At 38.9% G+C, this 26,643-nt stretch overlaps 1 protein-coding gene across 1 annotated transcript; it reads right to left on the bottom strand.

Moving 5' to 3' along the window:
- Nucleotides 1–1,675: 1,675 nt before the first annotated feature.
- Nucleotides 1,676–25,169, bottom strand: PCOLCE2 (procollagen C-endopeptidase enhancer 2). The gene is made up of 9 exons (XM_051626356.1): nt 25,000–25,169; nt 23,961–24,069; nt 15,962–16,217; nt 14,245–14,369; nt 11,160–11,296; nt 9,392–9,546; nt 5,990–6,073; nt 3,825–3,992; nt 1,676–2,232 (listed from the first exon to the last, which is right to left on the bottom strand). The coding sequence occupies exons 1-9, from the start codon at nt 25,083–25,085 to the stop codon at nt 2,102–2,104; spliced, it is 1,251 nt and encodes a 416-aa protein (XP_051482316.1). The 5' UTR covers nt 25,086–25,169; the 3' UTR covers nt 1,676–2,101.
- Nucleotides 25,170–26,643: the final 1,474 nt, after the last annotated feature.

The following is a 26,643-nucleotide window of genomic DNA, read 5'->3' on the forward strand; positions in this document are numbered from 1 at the left end:
AAATTATTTCAGACAGTGTATTGCAGTTAGATAATTTTGATTCTTCTTTGTTGCAGGTTAGATTTTTAAATGTCTGAAGTTTATAGCCACTACATCTGCTTTTAACAACTTGTAATCATTGTTACCTATGTTTTTTGACTGATTCTTACTTGAGAAATCTGGCACTGCTTTCTGTTTCTTTCAAGTCCTAGCTCCTGTTCCCTATTGCAGGGCTACTGCTGATGGTGCTTTGATTTGGATAAGAAACTGGTCTAAAGGGAGTGTTGAGAAGAGCAGGCAGTTTTACTTACCATTTGGGAGAGGAGGAGCAGGCTGCCAGGCTCCCCTTCCCTCACTGAGAAAAGTTGCATGACAGATGGTCATGTCATCACAAATAAAAATGGATTATTGTAGTTCAAGACCGTTCAGAGCATGATTTCCACACTGCTTCTCCCCAGGGTGCTGCTGAGAAATGCAGAGAGCACCATGCATAAAACCCCTTAATCTGCATAGGAATCAATATTGGAAAATTAAAATTTTAAATGTTTCCGATTACAAAGCTAGATCTGTTTTGCAAAAAAACTATTGCAGTCATTTCCATAGAGAAATGCTGACTGGTTTAGTCTGTAAGGCAAAGGCCTGGCAATGCATGTAGTGTGGTGACAGCACTGAGCTGTTGGATGTAAGCTGCCAGCAGAGCCTTCTTGCACCTTTGTGGTTCCCTCTGATTCATTTTTTCTCCTGCCTGGCCACCCATCAAGCCTTCAAAGCAGACACTGCTGTGTGACCGAGTTGCGCTGTGGCAGTACATCTTGGCAGTATATATGAGAACCAGTAACTCAAGAAGAATGGTAATCCACATTCCACTAGGAAATAAGCAATGAGTACTTCCAATAGAGACTGTACATTTAAATATACTTTCCTGCCCCTTATAAAAAGATCTCTGGTATGGTGTTTATATGAGGAAAAGAAGTACTTAAAGCCATGTTATTTTTATTAGCTCTCAAGTTTTACCCATTTTGAAAAGCATTTATTTCATACCAAATTGTTCCTCAGCTTCTCAGTATTAATCTTTGCCTGTAATCAGTTTTTCTATTCCTTCATCTTTGGTCATAGACTGTCAGTTTCAGTAACAACTGTATACAACAGGCAAAGATATGGCAAAGATGTTTCAACATTGTAACATTGTCTGACAGCTTCCAGTCTGTTCCTATCCTTATCCTCAAGGGTTACTTGTTCAACCTTTTACATACAGGAATGAAATAAATTAGATATGCTACTATTTACACCACTGTTGCCAGACTGAGCATTGCTGTATTGTCTGTCCTTTCACAGCAGAGACAAAAATTTAAACTATTTGCATGTGTATTTTACTGTTACTAAATTAATTTCTACCTTCCTCCTCCCAAATTACCTAAGGGAACTTAACAGTGACATTTACTAAGTAGATTATAGTTACCAGCAAAAGAGCATGGCACTGTGTTACAGTTGTCTAATACTTTGAAGAGTAAATCTAGTTTCTATTCAAATGATTCCCTGTTTTCAATGAAGGAAAATCAGGCCCTTGATCAGCAAGTGTAGTGTCAGTCATACTATGCAAGACTGAAACCATCAGAAGCATGTCAGTGATCAAAAAAGAGTTTCTATGTTTAGCCTGCCCCACTTTATACATAATGAATAACTGGTTCATGTATGATTTAATTTTAAAATATTTTATTAAGCACAGATAATAATGCAGAAATCCATATAATAAAACAACGTAAGAGAAAAAGCTAAGTTAAAATGAGTTACTATAAATATTGCACTTAAAATCCTTATTTTATATACATAACTTCTTTTAAAAATTGGGCAATTATAAATTAACAGGTTCCAAGTAACTGGAATTTGGTATGTTTTCAGATCAGATGGCTCTGCTGCACATCTTTGGCTTTTAAGACTTAGGAGGATCTGTTGTCATCTTGACAGGTAGATGTAAAGGATGCCAGGGTGTACTTGGGTGGGTGGGAGGGAAGAAAAGGTGAGCATGGTCTTAGTGTTGACAGTCAGATGTATTTTCATGACTTAAACTAAGTGAAAATTATTTTTCAAGAGAGATGACAGAAGGCAGCTGCAGAGTTTAGTTTTAACACGTTTTGTTTTTCAAGGCATTTAGGATCTTTGAGTTCTTAGTTTTAAAACTCATTACAAAGCTGTTGGGAAAGACTTTGCCTCTACCGTCTTCTTCTACCTGGCCCATGATGATGTAGTTTAAACCTACAGAGAAGAGAGCATGATATTACAAGACAGAATCCAGGTCATAATTTGGTAAGTACAGTTCTTTTACCTCTGTTCTCTATTCCTTTGCACTAACATCTGCATTCTAACATTTTTTCCTTCCTTCCTGAAGCATAATCTTCCTTACCCATCTTTGCCATGCTTATTACACAATACAATACAGTTCTGCAAAAATCAAGTAGATGAATAGCTTAAGTGTCTACTACATACTTAAATATATAGGAGATAGTAATTAAATTTAGACTGTCAAATGAGTCTGAAAGATATTAGAAATGTAGTATAAACACTGGATAACAGCTACTAACACCCAAAGTTGAATGTGTCTCATTCATTCTGGATATTTTGTCATTTACTCAGCTTGTAGGATGGGTTAATGTTCTTCAGTCTTTTCATCCCTTTTTCTTACCTCCCAAAATTTTTTATTTATATACACACACACACATATCTACATACACGTAGTCAGGCAAGCAAGGTGGCTTTATGTGTGATAAGTCCTGGCTTTGGAGAAATTGGATGGAATTGCCTATTTTTATGGCCTAGAAGGATTAGGGGTTTGCAAGGCCTTAGGCTAGAAAGAGTGGTGTTACAGGAGTATAAGCAGAAAAGTTTAGATATTAAGTAATGGCTACTAAATAATTCATGGAGATTTAGGATGAGAACAGAAGTGTGTGGTTTGGAGCCAGCAGGATCATCTGCCTAAAAGGAGACAATTTGTTCCACCGAGGATATTATTGTCTCCCAGAATGATGTCTAGCTTCCAGAGATACAAAGGTAAAGGCAAAAGTTTGTTTCTGATGAATTTTTTACTGCAGAACTGCCCAATTTTAATTAATATGCTTAAATACCAGTAGTATCCTGAATTTTATGAAGGGTTTTTTATGTTTATTAAATGATTTTGACTGTTTGATTCTATGCTTCCATTTATGTTCTCCTCTTCTACATGTTTACTCAGGAGGCATAGCTGAAAAGTGTTTTATTTTTTCCTTAGTCACCTCAATGAAACACAGTACTTCTTATAACACCATACAGGTAGCCCTTGTTACATTTAACTGCAAATTATCTTGGTTGATCTCTGTATAACACTGTTCAAGATAGCTATAGAAATACTGGCTGTTTGCAGATACAGAGTGGGCTTCATACTAGAAAAGCAACAGGGAAATATGGTGATTTTTGTCATTTGCTGTGACATACTGCTCTTCTAGGTTTAATGCACGGTTGTTGTTCCCTTCTAAGTAGCTCTGTATGAAAAATAGCTCCAAAATACACACACAAAAAACCAAAATCAAACTAGGTTTCGTTGGACAGAACCAGGTCAGATTTTATTTTCTATCACATGGGTTTTTCAGGCTTCTCCAATCTAACTGAGTCTGAACCTTCATAAGTAAAACTGAAAGATTCCATTTAAACCTGGGTAACTAGTTACTTTAATCTTAAATTTATTGTAACATTAATTGTTGGTTATGGAAACAATTACTGTAATTTTACTGACATTTGTGGCCTCATTTCAAACAGAAGTTTTGAAACCTGTTGTCTTTTACAAACACGCAAAGCAGTTATTTCTGTGTACTTACCTCTTCTGATGAGAGGGCACTGCTTACATACAACAATAATCTTGGCACTCATACTCTTGCCAGCTTGTTGAATTGCTAAATTTCCCTCCTTATATACATTAATGATTGATATTGTTGCATGCAGACTGCCAGCCCGCATTATTGCTGAGATTACAGTTCCAGTAATTACTAGAAGAAAACAATTTGATACATTTGTATCATTTTTTTAGACATCAACTATGAGGCATCATAAAAACTGAACAAGTGTATTAGTCCATAAACAAACAATACTGGAAATATTACTTAAAATGTGGGCATCACCTTTAAGCAGATAGCTCGCCACTGAGAAATTTTGGTGGCAGCAAGTATAAAACTGTTCCTAGAATGTATCAGTCTCTTGCAAGCCCAGTGCTAGGTTTTGATAACTTTAATTAAACAGTACAATTTGATATTGTTTTATTACTAATTTTAAAACAGTGGTGAAATTGAACTGCAAATGCTCTAGCCAAAAGCTGAATTCCCAGTTCTCTCAAACTCTGAGTAGCAGGGAATAGTTAATGCCCTAAGACTTACATTTTGATCTGAGGCCTGATACTGATAATGAATTTACCAGTTTCAGCTAAATTTAGACTACAGGTTAGACCATCGTATCTCCCAAAGACCTCTCAGTATGCAAAGAAACATACAATTTTTTTTCCCTATGTTGATTAGATGAACTTGTAAGCCATTTCTTTCTCAAAAGAGAATGGCAAAAGGTGCTACCAATTTTTTTACTGTCAGATCACCTTTTGTAAATAAGCTATTCTATCTTAGGATGAATTAGATCTTCAGTTATCGAGTATTTGCCACCAGATATATTTTACAAATCTGCATAATCCACTTTTTGGCTTAGGCATTTGTAAATTTGCACATTATCTTCCTTTAATCAAGAACTTTTAATTAAAAGGGAGTGTTCAAGTTCAAACAAAAGAGAACTGTGAATGTTAAATTGCTGGGTATTTCAGTTATGTTTCTAGAAGCAATACAAATGGATTGTATGATGAAAGACCTTATTTTCTAAATTCATAAAGTCAGTAAGCTTGGAATAAATCACATTTAGAAACAGTGCATTTTTTGTTCTTACCTTAGGATACGCTTGCATGCACACTAGCATATAAAATATTTTTACTCTTACTCCCATCATGAAAAAGACTGAAAAATGTCAAGTATTTGGCAAAAGGTGAGAGTGAATGTGCTTTTCTTACCCTGATGCTAAAAGTAAAAGAACAAGCTTTATATCGTGTCAGTTACCATCAACCAGAAGAGCCGAGTTGTGGTCAGTTAAGAGGAGACTTTGTTGTTATTCTACCTGCTTCTTTTGCTCTTGAGCCAGCCTACACTGGGTACAAATTGAAACAAGACTGGTGGTGAAGAGTGGGAGGGGGTCATGCTGCAGTAATTGTTCTGCTTTAGGGTTCAGCCACAGCCCTCGACTGTTCTAGCAGAATGATGCAAAGCTGCCCCCACTTTCCTAAACCAGCAGACTTCTTCTGATCTCTCGGGATTTGCTATAAATTTAGAGAGAGTCAGATTAAACAAACAAACATTAAAAAGGGGGGTGGGGAAAGTTGTCCCGTCAAATTTTTAGGCATGTTATAGGGCATTAAAAAACCTTCAGTTATTAATATGGGAAGGTACTCTGAGCTATAACTGACTAAATCAGCAGTGACGATGCCATCCAAATATACAGCAGACACCATTTTTTCCTGAGTGTTTTGTACCTGTGTGAGGAAAGCAGGGCTCGGAAGCTGCCATGTCTTCTGATTTCTTTTTGAAGTGTTTTGGAAGTCTATAAACTGAATTGTGGAATAGTCAGCATAAAATGTGTATTGGCTGGTTACAGACATGTGAGATGAATATACAGTAATGGCATCACTACTTTCCTGTAGGAGGTTGTTCTACATTGTTCATTGCTTTTCAGATTTAGAAAGTATGTTTGTTGCAGACGTGTGCAGTGCCTATTTTGGAATATCTCCAAGAATGTATGGAGTGAAACACAGATAGCAATGTCAGATGCACACATAAGACAGTGTAAAAATATAGCCTATATATTAATGATAACTCAGAACTACATCTGATAAAATTCCTTTGAGTCTAAAAACAGTGCCAAGTGCATCATTAAAAAGAATCAAACTTTGTTTCCTTACCAAAGTTGCTCGAACAGTAATTGCTTTCCAGAGTCCCACTCCTCTTACACTTCTGCTGGCACAAGGCAACTGTTGGTTTCACAACTTTTTGAAGAACAACAATTAAATTAAATTGAAATTTAAATGAGGTATTTGATACAAATGCAAAGCAGTATGTTTAGAAAAAGAGAGGAAAGATTAATAATCCTGATGTATTCAGTAACCAGATCTGGTATTGCAAGGGATGAACACCACAATAATGATGTTTCTTCTGTGCCAATACCTCCAATCATCATCTTCTCATGTGTGGCAGTTAAGTATCTGTTCTAATGACCTTATAGAATGGAATGTTTCAGAAAAATTTGATTCCAGTGTGGTCTTCAGTATATATTGTGTTTAGTGTTGTTGCCTGTTGCTATACAGCCCTGGTAGTATCATACCATTATATTACAGTCACACTTCAGAGGGAGGAGTGACCTTTTATCTGAAAGTCCTCTACTGTGATGGTAGAGATCAGAGTTCAAAGTCCTGACTTTTTTCTAAACTTTTCACGTAGCTTCATGTAATGCTTAATAACTGATGACATTTTGAAACACAGCATTTAGTGTAACAATTTAATAGTAGGGATTGATGTTTCCTTTCTGAAACAGAAGGCTTTGTTTATAAACAACGGAATGAACTTTGTATTTTTGTCCTCCTTGGGTGGATGTTAGTGGTCTTTGTACTTTTACTCAGCCAACCCTTTCTACATAATGTGTTGGCATGGAGTATTTTTAAGGCTTTTATGTACTTTTCAAATTTGTTTGAAATTGCTCAATGACATTGTAATTATTGGAAACATGGAGCTGGGATGAACAGATTAAAAAAACCTAGACCCCTACATAATCCTAATTTCTAAGAAAAGCTAAATTAGTGATGAAAAATTTCTTTGCAGTTTTTTTATTTCCTTCAGAATGGAACACTTTGCAGCAGTTTTATTCAGCCAACACTTTCTAAAAAAGAATTTCTGACTAATTTTCCAGTCAGTAATTTGAATTGATTTATTTGAATTAATTGAATGAAATTATTCTTTTTATAATTTTGCAAGTTTCTGAGATTCACCTTCATGGCACTAAAGTTACTTTGCACTTTGGTGTTATACCTGTGACTGTTAGAAGATCTGCATACTCAGTGTTTTTTCCTTTCAAATCTAAAGTTTAAAATTCCAACCCTGTGTTTTTCATTGGTTTAGGGTTGGTTGGTTCTATTTCTTTTATTTTCAGCCTTCACATGATTGGTATTCAGTGAGTCTCTTTAGATCTAAAAAGTTAAATGCCTCCCACAAGGTAAAATGTTCTTAAGAGCAAGTTACTATATATACAGAGGCATATTTGGTCCTATTCTACATGATGTAACCTCAGTCCTACAGACAGATCTACACAGTTTTGGGAGTGAAATTCTGCTGCCTTGATGTGTCTGCACAGTTCTTTGCTACCAGTGTGTAATTCTAAACATATTTTTAATTATATGCTGAGTTGCTCTTTATAAAGTGACTTCTGTGTACAATACAAAGTAGAAATTATACACTATATTCAGCTCCTAGAACTTTAAATGATAATTTTTCAAATAATTATTCTAAATTACAATTAGCACTTGGCAGGGTGCCCTGCCATTTAATTCCTTGTCCTGTCTCACAGTGTCAGTTGCTAGGTCATCCAGGTACTTTCCCTGCGCTTCATGCAGCTCGAGAACTAAGAATGTAAAGTTCTTTGAGTCTTTCAATTCAGTGTCTGTAGTAGGAAGATAAGAAAAGTAGCAGGTAGATGAGTCATGGGTAGCTGCCAAAAATGTATTGAATTTTCTAAATTTAAAACTGGGATTATGCATTACAAAATATTCTTGTTTGGCTGTCTCAGGGTTGGGGTGTGTGTGCTGACACATGGGAGTTCTACTTCTGAGTTTTGCAAATAAAGTGCTCAGAGTTCTGTGTGAGTTTCAGCAGGTCTGCTTTGCCAGATAATAAGCTAAATTTATTTGAGCTGTACACTTCTGAATGCAAATGACTGATGAGAAATTGAACTGCAGAGGTTTGGTGTTCTTTGGTTTGTTTTTAAGATCAGAAATGCCTACACAATGCATAATTGATCAGACATTAAAAGGACTTGTTATTTCTTTCTGCCTGACAAGTCCTTTTGAACACCTTCCCTTTGCCATCCTCTCTCTCTCAGGTGACTTTGCATTGTTTTTATTTTCTAACACTGATGTTGTCAGTAAAATTGATCTGGAATTAATGAGTCAAGTACACCTCTTTTGCATTTGCACACACAAACAGCTCACAGAGAAAAATTCAATGGCAAAACTGACCACAAATGCAGCGTGAGACATCGGACAGCCTGGATTAGTTGAGAACAAGAGTTGGAGCTAACTTTGTTAAGAAGTGCTTTATAGCAAAGAAGAGCTAAATTCCTTTTTATTAGAGCAGCAGTCACACCAAAATGATTTCTAGGTCATTATGATTTCATTTTTATTTTCATCTATTTTAAATACCTTTCATTCTCAGTATTTAAGCACCACAGCTGGTTTCCTGCTGACAGGCCATTGCTGTCCTGACTTTTGATGCGTTTTAAGTGCAAATCAGGCTATGTGTTGCAAAAACAACATAAATAATTTGGTTTTCTGGTGTAACAGTATCTCAAATCTCTCACGTTCAGGTTCTAGAAACAATAAGATTTTATCCCTTCAGTATCTCAGTAATGAGGTTGCTCTGGCAATACCTTCAGAAATCCCCCTCTGATCTTTCATATATGGTGTCTAGTCTTAAATATAAAAGGAAACATACATTTTTAGTGTGATATATGAATCCATTCCAATCCCTGACTTCTAAAAAATAAAAATAATTCTAAAAGAGTATAATACTGACAAAATGTCAACCGAATTTGAAGCAGGGTCAGGTGGCTTTCACACCAATTTTTCTTGGTCTTAGTAACTATATGAAGAAAAAGATGGTCAAATTTTTACACATTAACTTGTATAGAAGAGAGTTTCTTTAAATAAAACTACTTTAAAAAATATTTAGAACTTCTTATACAAAAGAATTTTGATCATCTACTCTTCTATAGAATTTGTCAGTTAACTGTCAAAAATTGACAAGAGACAGGAAAATTCTCTCAGCTTGAGCCAAGTTATGGTTACACTGAACTCTTGCCTGGATAGATTTTCTTTTAATAATGTTAAGTATATTCTCCCTTTAGCATATTAAGATATTCCGCAGAGGATATTAATTTTAATCAATTCCCTGAATATTTGAAATACTAACAAAACATGAAACTGTGATTTTTTTTTAATTTTTTTTATTTTACTTTCTATTACATCTTTCTGTAACTCTCTCCTTGTTCTGGAATAATTTATTTTTCTAAGAAATAAAATAAAGTTAGTCAAACTTACTTGAGGTAGCAGGGACTGTTGTGGTAGTAGGTGGAGCTGTAGTTGTGGGCAACTTTTTTGGTCTAAATTTATAATGGCCAATAAAGCCATCAGCTGTTAAGCTTAAATCAGACAAAAACTGAATAACCAACTCGTTTCTCTCAGACAGAATAGGCCTGAAATAGAAAAAAAAATACAATCAGTTGCTAAAATGTCAAAGTCAAAAGTATTAACAGCATTCTTCTTACAAAAAAAAAGAGAGTGCTTCAATTTAATTATTGGTCTGAATGCAGAATCTGCCTCCAGACTAATACTGAAGTACATGTTTCTTTGCTGACATGTCAGACACTGGTGTCACGAAACTCACTCTGATGAGTCACCTGAACCTCTGATTCCTGAAGGTTATGTCAATATGAGTGTCTTTAAATTCTTCTGTGAGACTTCATTGCAGACCTCACTTCCATGGAATGGAAGGGATTAGACTAACACAGTGTGAAAATATATTGAAGAAATCCACAGTGTGTCATGGAGTTAAGTGTGTTTTTTTTTTTTAATTTGGGGTTTTTCTAAATGAAAAACACATTATGCATTCAGAAGGCCTTAAGAAAATGAGTTCCATGTTGGATTCTTTAATTCTTAAAAAAACCCAAAACAGTAAAAATAAAATGGTTTGGGTTATTATTTTTGCAGGCTCAGTTTTTGTCCGTGATTGGATTTTCATTACTAAGGTTTTGAAGTGCTAATGAAGTTACCAGGATTTGAAATGTCATGGTCAGGCACTGTTAAATGTATTAGTTCTCAGTTCAAATGCTGCCTACTACCTTCTGTGACAGTAACTGCCTCTGCATGTGGATGTGGTGCACTGAGACTTGATTCAAGGCTATGAATTCAAGTCTAGCCAAAGTAGCTCTTGCCTCATTCTTCTGAGCTTTCCACAGACCTTGTCTGTGGATATTGGTTAATTGGTTAATATTGGTTAATAGTAACAAAAATTTTTCAAGAAAATGCAGTCTGTTGAAAGAGGAAGGAAAAAAAAAAAGAAAACTTTACATTTTTGAGGGAATAATTATTACCTACTCTTGCTAGACCTGATTATATAGTTACAGTGCCACTGGCTGGGTTGGGGGTGGGTTTTGGGAGTGTGGGAGGCTTGGAATAGGTTGTTTTATGGGGGATGGATGAGTTGGAGACTTAGGTGAGTTGGAGTACTGAGGGGATTTGAGGGCAGCAATTTGATAGCAAAGCTGGGGAAAGCCTGCTGTGCTACCCAGTGCACTCAGGAAAGCAGTCTGTGCCATGAGAGAATGTGCCCTGGCACAGATGGAAGAGCTGCTAAGCAGGGATGCAAAGAGCAGCCAAGGAACCAGCAGAAGGGAAGTGGTGGTGGGGAAAGTGAGTCAGGTAGAGTGAGTAATGAGCCAAGGGGCTAGAGAGTTCAGCTGGATCCTTGTACTGCAGTATCTATAATCAAACATGCATATTAAGTGATGTTAATATTCAGCTACCACTAATATTGGTGTTATATCAATATCAGTAGCATTAGTACTGATGTGCTCTGCTAAGGCTTGAGGGACAGGACAGAACATGAGTTGAAGCCAGGGTTAGTCATGGAGGGAAAGAGAAAAGGGAAAACCCAGGGAGAGACAAGATACTAAGCAACTCCTGGAAGTTCAGCTGGGAGATAGAAAATGTCATAATTTTTAAAAGAATAAAAATCAGAAACCTAGTACAGAACTGGTAGCAAAATGACACGTGATAGTGGAGCTCATAATTCAAGAAAGTTACTTACGCTGGTGGACTGTCTCCACAGTACTTCCCAATTCTTTTAGCATCATTGATTTCCCCACCATTATACACTGCAACATAGTCATATCTGCAGTAGTTGTCTCTCTCCACATCAAACTTCTCAAATCTTACCTCTATTAGCTGCAGAGAAAGTATAAATAACTCATTAAGTTTTTGATATGCAGAATTTATTAGTGCTTCTTATAGTAAGTAATGTCTTCATATGAAGTACTAGTTGGTTTATCTTTCCATAAAGGAAGAGTCCTTAATCCACTTAATTGTGGAGTAAAGTATTTTAAGTGACATGAATTCTTTCCAGCAAATAGTTCAATGTACAACTCTAATATTCTATAAAACATTTTGTTTTCAAATATATGCATCTAACTTCTGAGTTATTTTTGAGTGAATGAAAGAGGATAATAGGTGTTAGGTGTTACACTGCTTTTAAAATAACTGTAACAAAAGGGGTTTTTAGTATTCATATATCATGCAAGATATGCTAAAGAAAAAGTGAAGGTAAAATTGGTAAAAGCCATTTCACTGACTTCATAAAGAGGAGGGTTTGAATCACTGTGGTTGCCAATGCTGTGTTTACTTAATGCAGAAATATAAAGGGCAGAAACAAAAATATTGATAGAATGAAAATAAAAAGTAAGATTAAAACCAAGAGAAAGTAAGTAGTTCAAGGAATTGTTTCCATCCATGATTTCAATAAATGTTGGGGCTGTACAAGCTGTAAGTGAGCAATAGCATAACTGATATTTCCAGTGCTGATATATTATCTCCAATATGACTTGTATTCATGGACTTTTCTACTTCAGGAAAAGAAACAATGGACAAGAAAACAGAAATGGAATGTACTACTCTGAAACAAAGTCCTGAAGTCCAGCAGTATGATTCTGTCCATTGTGTGTAGCAAGGAAGGAAAATGCAACGTAACTGCTTGATTGAAACAGGTATTAATATACATTTAGGTTGCTTCTTTATATGAAAGCACAACAGTGTTAAAATCACCTTCCCATAAATAGCACAAATGAGACTTGAATGACAACACTGAACTGTGTTGACTGCAAATAAGCAGCTTTTCTCTTTACAGATCTGTCTCAAAGATGATATTAAATATCTTAAGGCTGTACAAAGAAGTAATTTCTACAGTGCATATCCTTTACTTGATTTGTTGACATAGTAAAAATTATCATCTTCTATATTCATAGTAATGATACCCTGTTATCCCTTGATGTCTTAGTTTTGGCTGGATATGCTTTTGCACTATTCAGATGTGTAAAGCACCATTTCATTTCTCATTAAGTATGAGTAACCTAAGGAGACTTGGTTTCAGAGGTAACAGGCTTATTTCAAAAACCTCGTAATCATGATGAAAAAATGCTCTTTAAATGCCAGTTCCCATCTGAATAATATGCTTGTGATTAAAAAGGATGGCATAGAAAGAAGTAATGCAACTGGGAGCACAAATGCTAAATTTTTCTATAGCAGGCAAAACAGAAGGCAATAAAATCGACTTCACTGTTGTTCATAAGAGCCCCTTGCACTAACAAAGGAGTATTCAATGACAGAATAAAAGCTCTTCATCATCATGAGAAGCTCCTCAATCTTCTGTAATAAATGAAGTAATTATTGGTTTGTATTAGAAGCAAATGATTGCCTTTCTTTAGTGTTCACGTGCTTGTGAAAGGGAAGTAGAGACAAAAGCACCTGAACTTTGGCAAACAGAAGAGTGAACAGCTTTTCCTGTGCACTTGGAGAGAGATGCTTATTCACTACCTCTGCAAAAATGGCTTTTGTCCCTGTCAAAATTCTGCCTCATTTGCATGCAGCCACTGTCACAATACATGAAAAATGAATCTTCAGAAACTTGTAGATTTATGGAACAGGATTTTCTCAAGGCACAGGTTACAATGCCCTTATTTTTATGCTTATATAGCCTTTCTTAAATCTTCTGTACAAGCTTAGGAAAAGTTTATAGGCTTGTCTAGAGATATTTGGAAAGAACCAAAGTAATCTGCAGTTTACAGATAAGGTTTTAAAAATCACTGCCTATCTATAGGATTGTTAAATGACCTGTATCTAGCAAGCAAGGAATGTGGATTAAAGAGGAGTACAGGAAAGACTAAGCTGACATACTACTTGAGTTCAAGGGAGAAATGGTAAATGGAAAAGTATGAAAGATCTGAAGAATATATTCATCTGGGGCAGCTTTTTTAAAGTGGAGGATTACAGTCATGAGCTGATTAAGATGAAAGTTATCTTTACATGTAGTGGAATTTTAAAAGATGGACACAGTTAAAAAAGAAACCTACCAAACATATTTGGTGACCAAAACATTAAATCATTGTAGATTTCCTGCCAAGGTACAGAGGAAGTGGCTCAGCAACAGCCAGAAAATGTGAAGCTAAGATTGAGATTAGCCCTACACATGGGAACACATTTGTGTTTGCTATGCGTGGCAAATGGTGGCAAATGAGCCCTCTTGGCCTGCTGTCAACACCTCTTCAGGTATTAATGAAATGGTAACATACGCTGAGGGCATCTGGCTAATTGAGTATGTTATGAGACAGAGCCTCCAAAATATGAAATAAACTTTATGAAATGTATATTTAAAATCGTGCAGGATGCATCCGAATACATTCTCTGTACTGTAAGCAGAATAAAATAATGTCTGCTTTTAATATTCTCCCAGCTCTGCCTGGGTACCTCAATACGAAACTGCAGCAACACTGAAAATTCTGCAACTGATGTTAGACTTGGACCTAGCATTGGACATCATCATGTTTCATCACCTGCCCTAACTTAATTTGTGTGATGTACTGTTAATTAACAAAGTAATCTTAAAAAAAAATAATAAAATGTTTTAAAAGCCTCGTAAGTCATAGATGCTTTGAAAAGTTTAACTTAGGGGAACGTATTAATGCACAGATAAGGATATGTGATGTTGAGAAAGCACAGGAGTTACGGGAGGGAGCCCGGTGACATGGAGAGGCGGGCGGGAAGAGCGGGAGCCGGGGCCGCCTTTCGGGCGGACCCCAACCCCTGCCCGCGGGATGGAGGGGGCAGCAGGGCCGGCTCCTTACCTGGTTCTTCGGGGCGACGATGTGCCAGGAGCAGCTGACTCCGGCCGGGTAGTCGCGCTCGGGCCAGTTGGGTGTTTGGAAGGACCCCGAGGGCTTCTGCAGGCGTCCCCCGCAGTACTGATCGCCTGGAAGCAGAGCGCAGCCGGCTGAGCCGCGGGCCGGGGACCGGGCGACCTGGGCGAGGCGTTTGCTTTGCTGCTGGAGGCAGGGCCGGGGCCGGGCGGCTCTGGCCACAGCCTCGGGACACGGCCGGGCCCTCCAGCTCGGCTGGGGACACCTCTGGGAAAACGTATTTAATAAAGGGCAGAAAATGCCAGATGTAGTTGAAGAGGGGGATGAAGAAAGTGAGAAGCGCTCCTGAGAACACTGGGGTGGGCAGAGAAGCAGCTGCGGGTGCTGGAGCAGCTGTCCCGGCGGCCCGTGCATTCCACAAGGAACTGCGGCCTGTGGAGAGCCCACGGTGGAGAAGGTCTTTTCTTCCTCATCTCTTCCAGTCCCAAATTACAAAGCTACATCAGGTATGTAATCCTTATTTATATAATATGATTATGCACCTTCAGTATTAAATTAAGTCAATTACATCATAGTCGTTTAATGTGTCTTTCAAGAAGTTTTCACTACAGGGATACAACTGGAACAACTAATAAATTACCACCTGCACTGCATCTGCACAACAACCTGTCTAGTCTGGTATTGTGCTAACAGCAAAAGCCTTGCAAGAGTCACTCAGCAGGGCAATGCCACCCCCTGCAACCTCCCAGCGTCTCGCAGTTCATGGTCTTCCCAAGCACGAGGCAATACCTTATGCTTAATAATACCTTCTTGTTTCTTCCACAGGTTTTTCTAATGATCTTAAAACCGGTAGAGAAACTGACAGTTGGCAGTGTCCTCTGGCACAGCCCTCCAGCACTGAACAGTTCACTGAGAAAACTGCCATCTCTTGTTTTGCAGCCACTTGCTCATCTGTTTTTTGTATCGGAAGAGACAGTGAGTGTGGCCCCCCCTTAACTTTTTCCATACTGATCACGAATTTAGAGCTCTCTCCTACACTCCCCTTGACTTTCTCTTTTCCAGCACGAAGGGGTCCATGCTGTGCAGCTGGTCTCTATGTAGATGTTCCTTTATCATACTTGTTGTCTCTGATTCCTTCTAATAGTTTCTTTATATCCTGTTCTGAGATGGGAACATCAGAATGGCACACAGTATTTGAGATGTAGATGCATTATGGATTTATAGTGGCATCATTTGTTGTTGTTTATTCTTTATTCCCTTTTTAAAAATTGCTAAGTTTCTGATTCTTTTTTGATGCTTGTTGAGCACTGGATTGATACTCAACTATTTTTTTCATAAGTTATCTATTTTAAACTTAGGATCTCATTCCTAAGCAGTAATCATTATTTCAGAGCCCACTGTACATAAATTGTGGGTGTTTCCCCCTTGTTTACAATATTTATTTATATTAAATTTAATCTGACATTTTATTGACTAGCCTTTACCATATTGCTACATGGTGCAGTTCTGCAACTCTTACAATAGCTCTCCTCTTTACTGCTTTGATTAACTATGATGGCTAAACAGTTATGCTTTGATATAGCAAGATAATTAATGAATACATTTAATGGCACAATCCCTACTATCTCTGACATCACATCTTTTTAAGCATTAATGTGTCTCTCCATAGTTGTACAGTTATATTTGTCTTGTAATTGTTAATTACCTCTTTCATGTGGTTCTGCTGCAGAAAACTTTGCAATGAACCCACTTCCAGCAGTATTAGCATCCGAAGTCATCTGCACCAACATTTTATTGCTGCTGGATATAAGGGCACCTGGTTTCACAGTGCCACAGAACCTGCCGATGCGTTGTCCATTGGCGTGGCCGTTGTATATATCCACAAAATCGTATCGGCACAGGTTGTCACTTTCCAGGTCTAAGTATCTAAAAGAAAGAACCACCACTTTTCCTTCTGGGACCTGGAGGGAGACAGAGGGAGGGGTAGACATATCTTGAAGTGTGATGGACACCACGTATCTCTCTGACCCCACTATTTGCATGAGTGTTTTCATAGCCTTCTCACCAGTAAGCTCTTTTTGTCAACTACACTCCAGGCGGAGTGGGTTTTAAATCATATTGGACCAATCATAAAAACAAAGCTCTGGCCTTCTCTGTTACTGTCTTATTCTCAATCTACAGTATTGTCTAGCCAAGCCCATATAGTTAATTATATACCATCACCACCCAGTCCAGCCTGGCATGTTTCTCTTATTTTCTGCTGGAAGTGTGCAATCAGCCACACAGCTCCCTGACACCAAGTAAGGTGAGGAGGATGAGGTTAATATGGTTTAAAAAATACATGGAACAAACAATTTACCATTCTGAGCAAATGAAATGGTCTCTCTTATCTTGCTGATTTGTTTCATAAAGTTTCATAGTTTGAAGGATTTTTGTGTTTACTGACACATGGCCTGCATTTATAAATAAAAGTGAAAACGTTATAGCTAATGCTGTACAACCCTAATATTTAGTTATTGGAGAGGTTACATTTAGCTTGAAGGCTGCAGTGAAAGATGTGCATTTGGAAAGAATATGTAGAACTATAAACAGAGTTCAAAAGAACCATTAGTGGGTGTCTTCAATACAGAAAAGTTTTGTTTTCTCAAACATCTAAGGTAACATAAGACAGGGCAAATGTTGTGTGTCTGCATCTGTGGACAACTGAGAAACAGGCAAGAATAGTGAGAAGGATGTGAATTAAGATAAAATAATAGTTTACGAGGAGGAGAACATTTCCTGGGATAGAGTTTCAAGCTTTTAAGAGAATGAAAAGCGTACTGAGAAGTGAAAATTATTCTAACAAAGCACTCAGTGCTATGTAACAGGACATGAAGAGGGAAACAGTATTTTAAAGTATAGAGGGACCCTAGACAGGCAGAGTGTAATTATCTGCATTCAATTCATAGCCTGATAGAGTGGTTAACTATTAAAATAATTGCAGCTGTTCTGTTTTACTGAGACACTGCTATTATTTTCTGCTTTAAATATATAACACACACTTAATGTATCTGCAGTAAGTCCATATTTAAGCCACTTCATTTAGGAGCTCGTGAATTTTTTCCTTCCTTAACAATGACTCATTTTAAAACACCAGTTTGAGATAAACTACAACTAAACTGTTCCTATATGAAAATGTCAAACAGTGTTTTAATGTTGAGAGTTTCAACAGTTAAAAATGCCTTGTTAGGTATAGATGAAAGTGCTATAGATGGATGTAACCATTTAACCCACAGAATAATACAGGCAGCAGCTCTAGAAGTACCGAAAAATGTGCTGTAGATATGTTAATTATTCATGTGGCTGCATTTATGTCCAGTGCTGATGCTGATCCTGCAGCAGAACAGACTTTTGCCTGAGCTGTTTTCAACTGCTTGGGGCCCACCTACATGCTGACTGACCAGCCCCACTGCAGCTCCTGTTTCTAGTTTCAGAGGATTTTCCTTTAAGTTCAGAGTTCTCTCAGAAATGCATTCAGTTCCCCTGTGCTGACGTACATCACTAATACTACATCAAAACCACAAAACTCATTTAATCTTTCCCAGAAATTCCAAAGCACAATGACTATGTTTTACAAAACTTTAAAGCCAGATGTTAGGCTTAAAAATCACACTACTGAAGTGAGCCCAACAGCTAGTATCAGAAAATAACCCATATGTAGATGTAAACAGCGTAAGGCCAGTAAGACACGTGGTGATATTGTAAGATATTCTCTGAAAGCAGTGAGTCTTTGAATCACCGCTCTCATAACTAAATCTCTTATTTTTGCATTCACTTGTCTTCCAGTCTGAATCACTAAGAAGCATTAAGACATGGTCATTTTAACAGAAAAATCTAAAAGGAATTCAGTATTCCTGTCAGAAGACTTGAATGTTATTTATGGTTATACTAGAAACTCTATGTGACTGGACAAGTAAGTTAAAAAATGCTGGCTGTGAAGTTGTCAGATAAAGTCAGATTCAGATAGTTAAATTAAAGAAACCTATTTTCCAGAAGTATGTGTGCAAAATAATATATGCTCTTTTGGGGTAGAACACTTGTTACTTGCAAGTTTGTACAACTGGTACAACAGGATCTAAATAAGGTGACCTTTAAAGGTTATCATGTTTTAAAAGAGCTCTTAGGCTTACAGTTAAGATTGTCCAACATTTTCCACTACAGTATCTTGCTGGTTTGCAACAACTTACCCATCTTTAAGAAGTTTCCCCTTTTACTTTCACTGCTTCTGAAAGTTGAGCAGAAGTTGCTCTATCATATTTAACAGTTTTGTCAGTGTTTATGAGATCTTTTTCCCCTACTTTCTCAGGTTGAATTGCTTCTTTGAAGACACCTACTCCCTCCCACACTTTGAAGAAGGAAGTTGAAATGTGAGAGGTGAGTGGTTCTGAGGTTTAGAAAAGGTCTTTTTTGCTTTCCTTGTAGAAATGCATTCAGATTTAGCCAAGTGGTTATCCCTCAGTAATGCTGATGGGTGCTCACTGACAGCTTTGTTCCACAAGCACATTGAACCTGTGCTGCTCTGCTGACACTAGCCCCATGGCACTTGGTCCTGCCCCCAGATACTCCCTGCTCTCATGCTGCCCCAAGTTGGACATGGGAACCAGGATGTGGGACTGACCCACACTTGAGAGAGATGACACTGGCAAAGCACCCGGACTCCCAGCTGCCAGCACCATTCACTCAAGTCTTGGGGTTTCTGTTTCATGGTATAACTGTGTGCAGTGTTTTATACTTTCTTCTCCTCTCTCTGCCGCGGACTCTGTTACACTACATTATATTACAGCATTATATTTCATTATAGTTTTAATCTCTCTAGCTTCTATTAGTTCAGTCTACTTCATTGTGAGTTACCCATAGTTGTACTGAGTTGATAAGTTTTCTTTCATGACAGTTTGCAAGATAATGTTGTAGGAAAAACTCGGCTACATGGTCATGGATGTTTAATAAGGAGCCAACTCCAGATCTTAGTTGTTAGAATAATCCTTGCTCACATTTAGTTGAATTTGGAGAGATAAGCCATTTACAGAAATAGGTGAACTGAGGCCCTTAATCATAGTCACTGCTAACTGCCATTACTTTATAGAATAATGTTATTGCTTATTAAAATAATGTCATTATTCACAAGAGTAATAAATTTGTTCCAGCATATTAAATAAATTAAAAGTTTGTAGTCTGACTAGATGACATTCAACAGTGCAGAAGATGGTGGCTCCACATTCTGGCAGCAGCTGCTCCAGTTTGCAGCTACTCCCAAGGAATCCCACCAGAAATACAGACATCTTTGCAATACAACACTTTTAATTAATTTCTACCATTTCCCTTTTTTAAATGTGAAAGCTAATGTGCTAAAATTTGCCAGTGTTTATCCTGGGGCATTGAAAATATTACTCCATGAGAAACACTAGGGAGAAAGCAAAGGCCAGCATGACTCAGTATTGTTTACTTTGAGCCACATCTGAGCCTGATGCAGTAAGATGATGGGATACCTCAGAGAAAGAATTGGAAGGAACTGCAGCTCTTGGGAAAAAAAAGAAAGACGGAGGACTCAGAGGAAGAATATGTGAGGCTTCCCCTGCAGGGTGTGCCTTATTTTTCTGTTTTATCCATCCAGCTGGTATCTTTCAATGATAGAGGCACTTCAACTTCTGTCTCTCCTTGTAACATTGAGGATGATTGACCCATACTTGGCTCTCTGCTTCCCTTCTTATTTTAACTCTATAAACTTCTTTAGGATCAGAAATAACAAGACTAAATTCATGTGAAGGATGCCTTACTCCTACTGAAGGCTAGAGGAAAACAGCACTGCCTGAATTTTTAGGGGGAGTTTTTCTAGAGTATAATTCCCTAACTTCATCTCTGCAAATTATTAACCTATTCAAAAGGGCGTGATTATTTTATATATACACTTCACCACAAAATAAGGTCCCTAAATTATTTATCATTCATTGCAAGTATAACATACAATGTTAGTTAAAGTTCAGTTACATTTAAAGTAGCTAAGCTGTTTTACTGTTGTTGCTCTGACTGAACAAAAAATCCTCTTCATCGTTGTGCCTCAGTTTCTGGGGAGGATTCCCAAACTGTCAGACTTTTCAAAATTACTTGGTTTAGATGATTTGCTTTGAAAATAATATTTTGGTGGAGAAAACCTCTAAAATGCCAACTTTCTGAGAAGCTAGCATTTAAGAAGTTGGTATATAAACCTACATAAACATAGTGTATATGGGTTGAATATATTTTTATGCATGTTTGATACCAAAATGCTGATTGTATGTTTTGCCATAGCAGTAGTAGGTAGACTTGAAAAACATATCACTTGCCTGCAAGCCAAATGTATTGTTTCACTCTACTGAGAATGAATGTGAAAGCTATTTGGAGTTACGTCCTGGGAAAAAAACACTGTTCTTGCCTAGTCACTTGTTCCTGAGCTCCATCCTCTCCAGCCACAAAGGAACATTTTAAAGAACATCTGTATTGGCTTGCTCTTCCTGACAAAGGCACTAGATTCAGTTCAGCAATTTATTTTCTGGCAATACAACCATGCGCAAAGATCTCTTCTCTACTAGAAGGGTAGTTTCACAATTGATATGATAAAACAAATGCTTAAAACATAGAGAAAATTATTTAAAATATTTCACACCCCCAGGGCAGATTCCCACTCCCCTGATAAGTATATTTTTCAAGCCTGCCTTATTGTCAGAAAACCTGCTGGAATACAGCTCCTTAACCTATAAAAATATAACCTTACCTAACTCTGCCAGTCTTCAGTATTACTGTTGCACATGAAGTTGTTAAGAGTTGTACAGGAACTACACAGTCTGCCAGAAAAACACAGGACAGCAGTCCAGATTCTTGAAGTGACACATTTATGTGAGGTGATAATGGCCAAGAAGGATTACAGAGCATTAAAAGTAAATGTATATCACATATTTTAGATAAAGCTATATACATTACTATAGGAAAGGAAATAGCTGTACAAATGACTTCTTAGCAAAGCCAGTTAAAAGCTGCTGGGTAGTCTGCCAAGGCTGTAATACAACCACATGCTGAACACTTCTTAGAGCTCTTAGAATAAAGAAGCTGTTTTCTTTAGCCCGCTGAAAAAGCCCCAGTCTCTTGAAATAACACAACTATAATTGAGCGAGAGAGACTCTTCTAGCTTTAGCAAACCAGTTGGAAAGATTTCAGCTGATACCTGAATGCTACATTGCTTTACCTGTATTACCCATAATGTTTTCTAAATCTGTTCTCTTCTAAAGAACAAACTAGCTGTCCCTGCCTCTCTGCAGATTTCTTCTATAGGTGATGAGTTCTGGTAGTTCATGCTTCTCATGACCCAGACACAAAGTGAATCAATGTGTCTTGCAGCCTTGCAGACTTGTCAGATCCTGCATGAGGCAGAATGTTTGCAGGGGGATGTTCATAGCCCTTGGCCAAAATGGACAGGCAAAAAGTCTTAATCACCTTCCACAGATCAGATGCTAAATGAGGAAGCTCAACAGTAACTACAGCTTCTTTCTTCATAGCAGTGTAACTGGCTTGCTTTCTTGGGTGCTACTGCAAGATATTCTGAGCCTCAGCAGTACCTGGTGAAAGGATTTTGTTGTTTAAATTCAGCCTGACAGACCCCTCAGTGTACCACTTTCCCACATTTTGGCAAAGTATACTCATCTTAAAGAGGGTGCAGACTTAGTCTTGCAAGTTTTGTAGTCCTTGCCTTCCCTGCATCCAAGAGACAGGAGTATTCTGCACAGCTTGGCTAAGTGAACAATATTGTCAAACAGGGTTAAATGAGGCAGAGGCTCAAGAAATCCTGCACTACTACAGTTGTGCAGCCCTTCTCTGGCTTTGGCTGGGCTGCAGAGAATAGGTGTGCAGCAGTCAAAGAGCTGGAGTAAATGGGAATATAGCAGAAAAGTGGGAGTCAGAATGATCATGAAATGCCAGAAGCCATCGAGTTGCCCCCATTGTCACTAGAGCCTGAGCGCAGACACAGCCCTGCTACAGCTTTGTGGAATGCTTCTCACAAAGCCCAGGCTAACCTGGATGCTCACATCTTGTTGGCAACAGCCACATAAAGTCTGCAGTGAAACCTCTCTGTATGCACTTGTCGAATACAATTGATTGTTCTATTGTCCCTCTGTCCTCAATATATGATGAAGGGAAGATCCATGGGATGCTTCAGTAAATGCTTCTTCAGTGCTGCCTCCATTCATAATCCAGATTTTCAAATGGTAAAATCTGTATGCTGTTATAATCAAAATTACTTCCCTCCAGATTCAGTTTTGAACTTTTGAATATCTAATACTGTTTTATTGGTAAAGTAACTTAGGAGGTTTTTTCCCTTTTATTTAAGGCACGTGTCTATTATTCCAAATGCAATTTGTATCTGCTTTTCAGATTGTAAGGTGGGCCACGCTGATGACTGTCATCTCAGCCCCTCAACAGCAGGAAGCAAGTTTATTCATGACCATATGCTGTATTTTACATCATACTCTTCTGGATAAGGTCAGCCACAGATTAAAGCTAAGCTCTAACTTGATTCTAATAATAATGCAACAGAAAGGTGCAAAAAGAACTGTTGCAGCTTCACTGGTAACCCTCAGATAAAATTATTAAAATTATATCATTCATTTGGTACAAGGGTTGTTTTAATTGAACACTGTAAACACATCAGTGTCTCCTGCTTTGCATCAGCATCTCTACAGTAGCAAGAGACATCCTGTGACATCTTTTTCTACAGCCAACACCTAGCCTGCAATGCAGTCTTTGAACTGAAGTTGTCTTCAGAGATCCCATCGACACACAGACTTAATTTAGTTTTTTAAGCTTTCTTATACTTCTTTTTATTTTGTAAAGTCTGTATTATAGGCCTGAATGTAACAGGAATTCTTGGTGAACTGTGCCTAAAAAATGGAGACGAAATTTGGTGGGCAAATTTGGAAGGCTTAATTTCTGCAGATGTGAGAAGTTATAATTCATTCAAATCCCCTTCTCCGAGTCTGTGGATAAGGACACATGGAGCACTGGAGTGTTTAGGCCTAGTTGTTTAACAGCATGTGCTGTCTATGAATACAATCTCTCTGCCCTACAGTCTCATTGCAGCACCAAAATATCAGTTGCACCACATGCTTTCACATGGTCCTTTCTAAATGTAACAGGACTTTCCCACTGCTTTCTCAGCTTGCTGCATGACATACTCCAGATGTCCTGGCTGGCAGAACACTGTTATTAGCACAGTACAACAAACCTGTCTGGAATTTTTGTTTTGGTTTAAAACTTTTTCTATGTCGTCTTGCCAACAAATTTTGCTTTTCATTATCTACACCCCAAAGCTTTACTTTAATCCATTTGATCTAACTAACTGTTGCTTTCTGCAGTGACTGGAAGGGTAGATGTTTGCTTTCAGGTGGGTTACTTCAAAACTATTAGATGTGTATCTATGGAAGTCAATGAAAATTTGCTTCTGATGGGAGGTGAGAAAAGTTCTATTTCAGCCCCTATTATCACATTACAGCAACCCTAAAAATCTCCCGATAGTTGAGCTGCTCTGAGTTACTGAGTTCATGATTGCACATATGTTAACCCCTGTAAAACACTGGCATTAACAACAAATAGCTCTTCATTGTCTTCAGCACTGATTTTGTGATATTAAAAATTCTTACTGTGATTTTCCAAGTACATTTGCTGTTTGGAGGGTAGACTCCAGGAAATCCTTCACTCCCAATAAACCCTGACTCTCCAGATACAACTCCTCCACATGTAAATGTAGGCCTGAGAATAATAGGAAAAACAGTGCTTAATTTTTAAATATATTTCATTTATTTTTTTTTATAATAGTAAAGAGACATGGACTGTCTTACACTTAAAAACACAGCTTAAATACTTAAAAGCATTACTGACTTTAAGCCTTCCTTAAACCTCTTCCTTACTTGCATAATTTCACTGTTGACATAGAATGTGCAATTTAACATATGACCTTGGATGTAGAGAAAATTAACCACTTGGTCCTTAATTATAAATTTACACAGACTGTTATCCTTCCCTCCTTTGTTAGTTCATAAGATGGAAGGTGTGGTGGTGTGATACATCATTGCAGATTGCTATTGTAATGCAAAAATAATTATTAAAAAGTCATTAGCAATTACTTTTTCTAGTATATATAATAGTAGTTAAACTAGCACAGTAAGAAAAAGAACTTTTAATTCCTTTCTCTTCCACCTTGAAATGCTTTGAATTAAGGTATTTTCATCAAGTAAGTAAGTCTGGAAGTTTTCTAGACCACAGGAGCATAAGCACCGTGTGTGGAAGTCCTGCTTACTCCACTCTGCTGATGAATCCTATGTCCTGATTTTGCGGGTGTGAGGATGTTCAGGGCTAAAAAGCTCAGGAGTTGGCTCCCTGCTCCGGCCACGCTGCGGGGAGACGCGGGGAGCCCTGAAAAACCTTGCTCCGAACCACAGCGTGACTGCTGCGGCCACCGGGGGAGCGAACGAACGCCCTGCGGATGAGCTCTCGGTACTGGGATTTACGTTGTATCACATCACAGAGCACGTTATGCGATGGTTTCTGGGGCTGCCGCGGCAGAGCCTTTCCCCTCCCCGGATGCCCTAACGAGCAGTAAAACCCCGCGCGAGCTGCCCGAGGGCAGCGGCGGTTTCCGCGCACCCCCGGGACACGCGGCGTCTCCCGCGGGCGCGGTACCTGTGCGGGGGCGCGGCGGGACGCGCCGGCGGCGGCAGCAGCAGCAGCAGCAGCAGGAGGGGCGGCCGCGGGGCGGCGGGCGGCATCTCGGGCAGCGCTGGGGCCGCGGAGCCGCTTCTCCGCCTGATCCGCCCGTGTCCGCCGGGGCCGAGGGAGGAGGCAGAGGCGCCCGCGCCCCCCGCCCCCGGGGCCGGGCCGGTTCCCCGTGCCCTGGGCTCTGCCCCCCCGTGCCCGGCTCCGCCCTGCTGTCTGCCGCGGGGGGGCGGCGGGGCTGCAGCCTCGGCACGGGGGGCACCCCGGGCACCGCGCCCCTGGCGCACGGAGGGGCTGGAGGAGCGCGCAGCCACCTCCCGTCGGTCCTCCCAGCCTGTCCTCAAGTGGCACAGTGCGGCTGTTTGTCCTGAGCATGAATGAACGCAGTGTCACCGGTTGTGCAACCCTGCACAGCTTCGCCAATGCTTGAAAAATAGTAATGCCGCTTTAAATTTTTCTTCTTTATTTAAATTCTAAAGTAAACTTAAAATGCTTCGTTTTGTTTACCAGTTGGTGATCTTGACCCATTTTAGTAGCCTTTTCAGGCTGGCTGTGAAAGATGCTCTTTAAAGGGCTGTGGCAGAGCTCACAGCAATGAACGCAATACTTATGTGTCTGTAGGATCTGGGCCAAAGTTGTTTGACTGAGAAAAGAAATTAAAAACTAAGTCAGTATTCTTATTGAACATAAGAAAACTTGGTATTTTAAATAACGTTTACAGAAACCATATTGTTGTGTTGTTGGATGGTGACACACAGTTTATCATGTCAATAAATGATAATTCATCTCTTAATGATTGTTTCAGGAAGAGCCTGCTCCTCTTCTTGCTTTAAGTGCAAGTCTGAAGTCTTCCCATATGCAGCTCTGGCAGGAGGAGAAGGTAAGTCTGTAGTAAAGTGTTTGTGCACAGCCAGCTGAAGCAAAGGCTGAAGAAACTAAACAGAAATTCTGCTGTATGTAAGGCAGAATATAAACCTATTGTTTTATTTTTAGCTTATCTGTTAAGTACTTAATATTCCTATTCTTGCAAAATACAAACAAGGATGGTCTCAAAGCCTTAAAGAAGTGCTGTGGATTAGAGGATGCTGTGAGGATTAAACAAAAAGTGGATGCTGCTACAGATACCCGTACTCTCCTTTCTGCATTGCTGGATGAAGGAAGCAGAAGCATAACCTGGATTTATGCTTGCTAAATTTCCAAGAGGGTTGGTGTGGGAGAGGTACAGCTGCTATTGGGGTGTCCCAGATCTTTGGATGCAGCCTGCAAAACAGCTGGTCAGAAAGAGGTTCCAACAGTGCTCCTGTGTGCACAGAGGCAATGGAGGATAACGTGGGCATGGGTTTTGCAGAGGCCCAGGTTTTATATGAGTGCACGTGTGTGTCTGCAGACAGGTGGGAGTGCCTGGTCTGCAACCCTGAGGAGGGGCAGCCCCACATCCCCCAGTGGGGCTGGAGGAAGGAGCAGGACACATCTTGGCAAGGCTTGATGAAGGACTAGAGCAGGAACCCCAGTCCACAGAAAGGAGCCTGTGGAAACAAAAGACTGTAATGTGGTCAGAGCAGAGGTCCCTTCCAACCTGGATTTTATATGTGGTTGCTGCAGCCTTTAACT

The sequence above is a fragment of the Apus apus genome, chromosome 8, assembly GCF_020740795.1.
Source record: "Apus apus isolate bApuApu2 chromosome 8, bApuApu2.pri.cur, whole genome shotgun sequence".
In the NCBI taxonomy this organism is placed as follows: Eukaryota; Metazoa; Chordata; class Aves; order Apodiformes; family Apodidae; genus Apus; species Apus apus.

What these genes read in the sequence shown, in the direction of transcription:
- PCOLCE2 (XM_051626356.1), bottom strand. Translation starts at nt 25,085, where the DNA reads ATGCCGCCCGCCGCCCCGCGGCCGCCCCTCCTGCTGCTGCTGCTGCTG. An exon ending in TCGTCGCCCCGAAGAACCAG is followed by an intron (nt 11,297 to 14,244) that starts GTAAGGAGCCGG and finishes CTTTCTCTGCAG; the next exon opens with CTAATAGAGGTAAGATTTGA. An exon ending in AACAGTCCCTGCTACCTCAA is followed by an intron (nt 6,074 to 9,391) that starts GTAAGTTTGACT and finishes TTCTTCAAAAAG; the next exon opens with TTGTGAAACCAACAGTTGCC.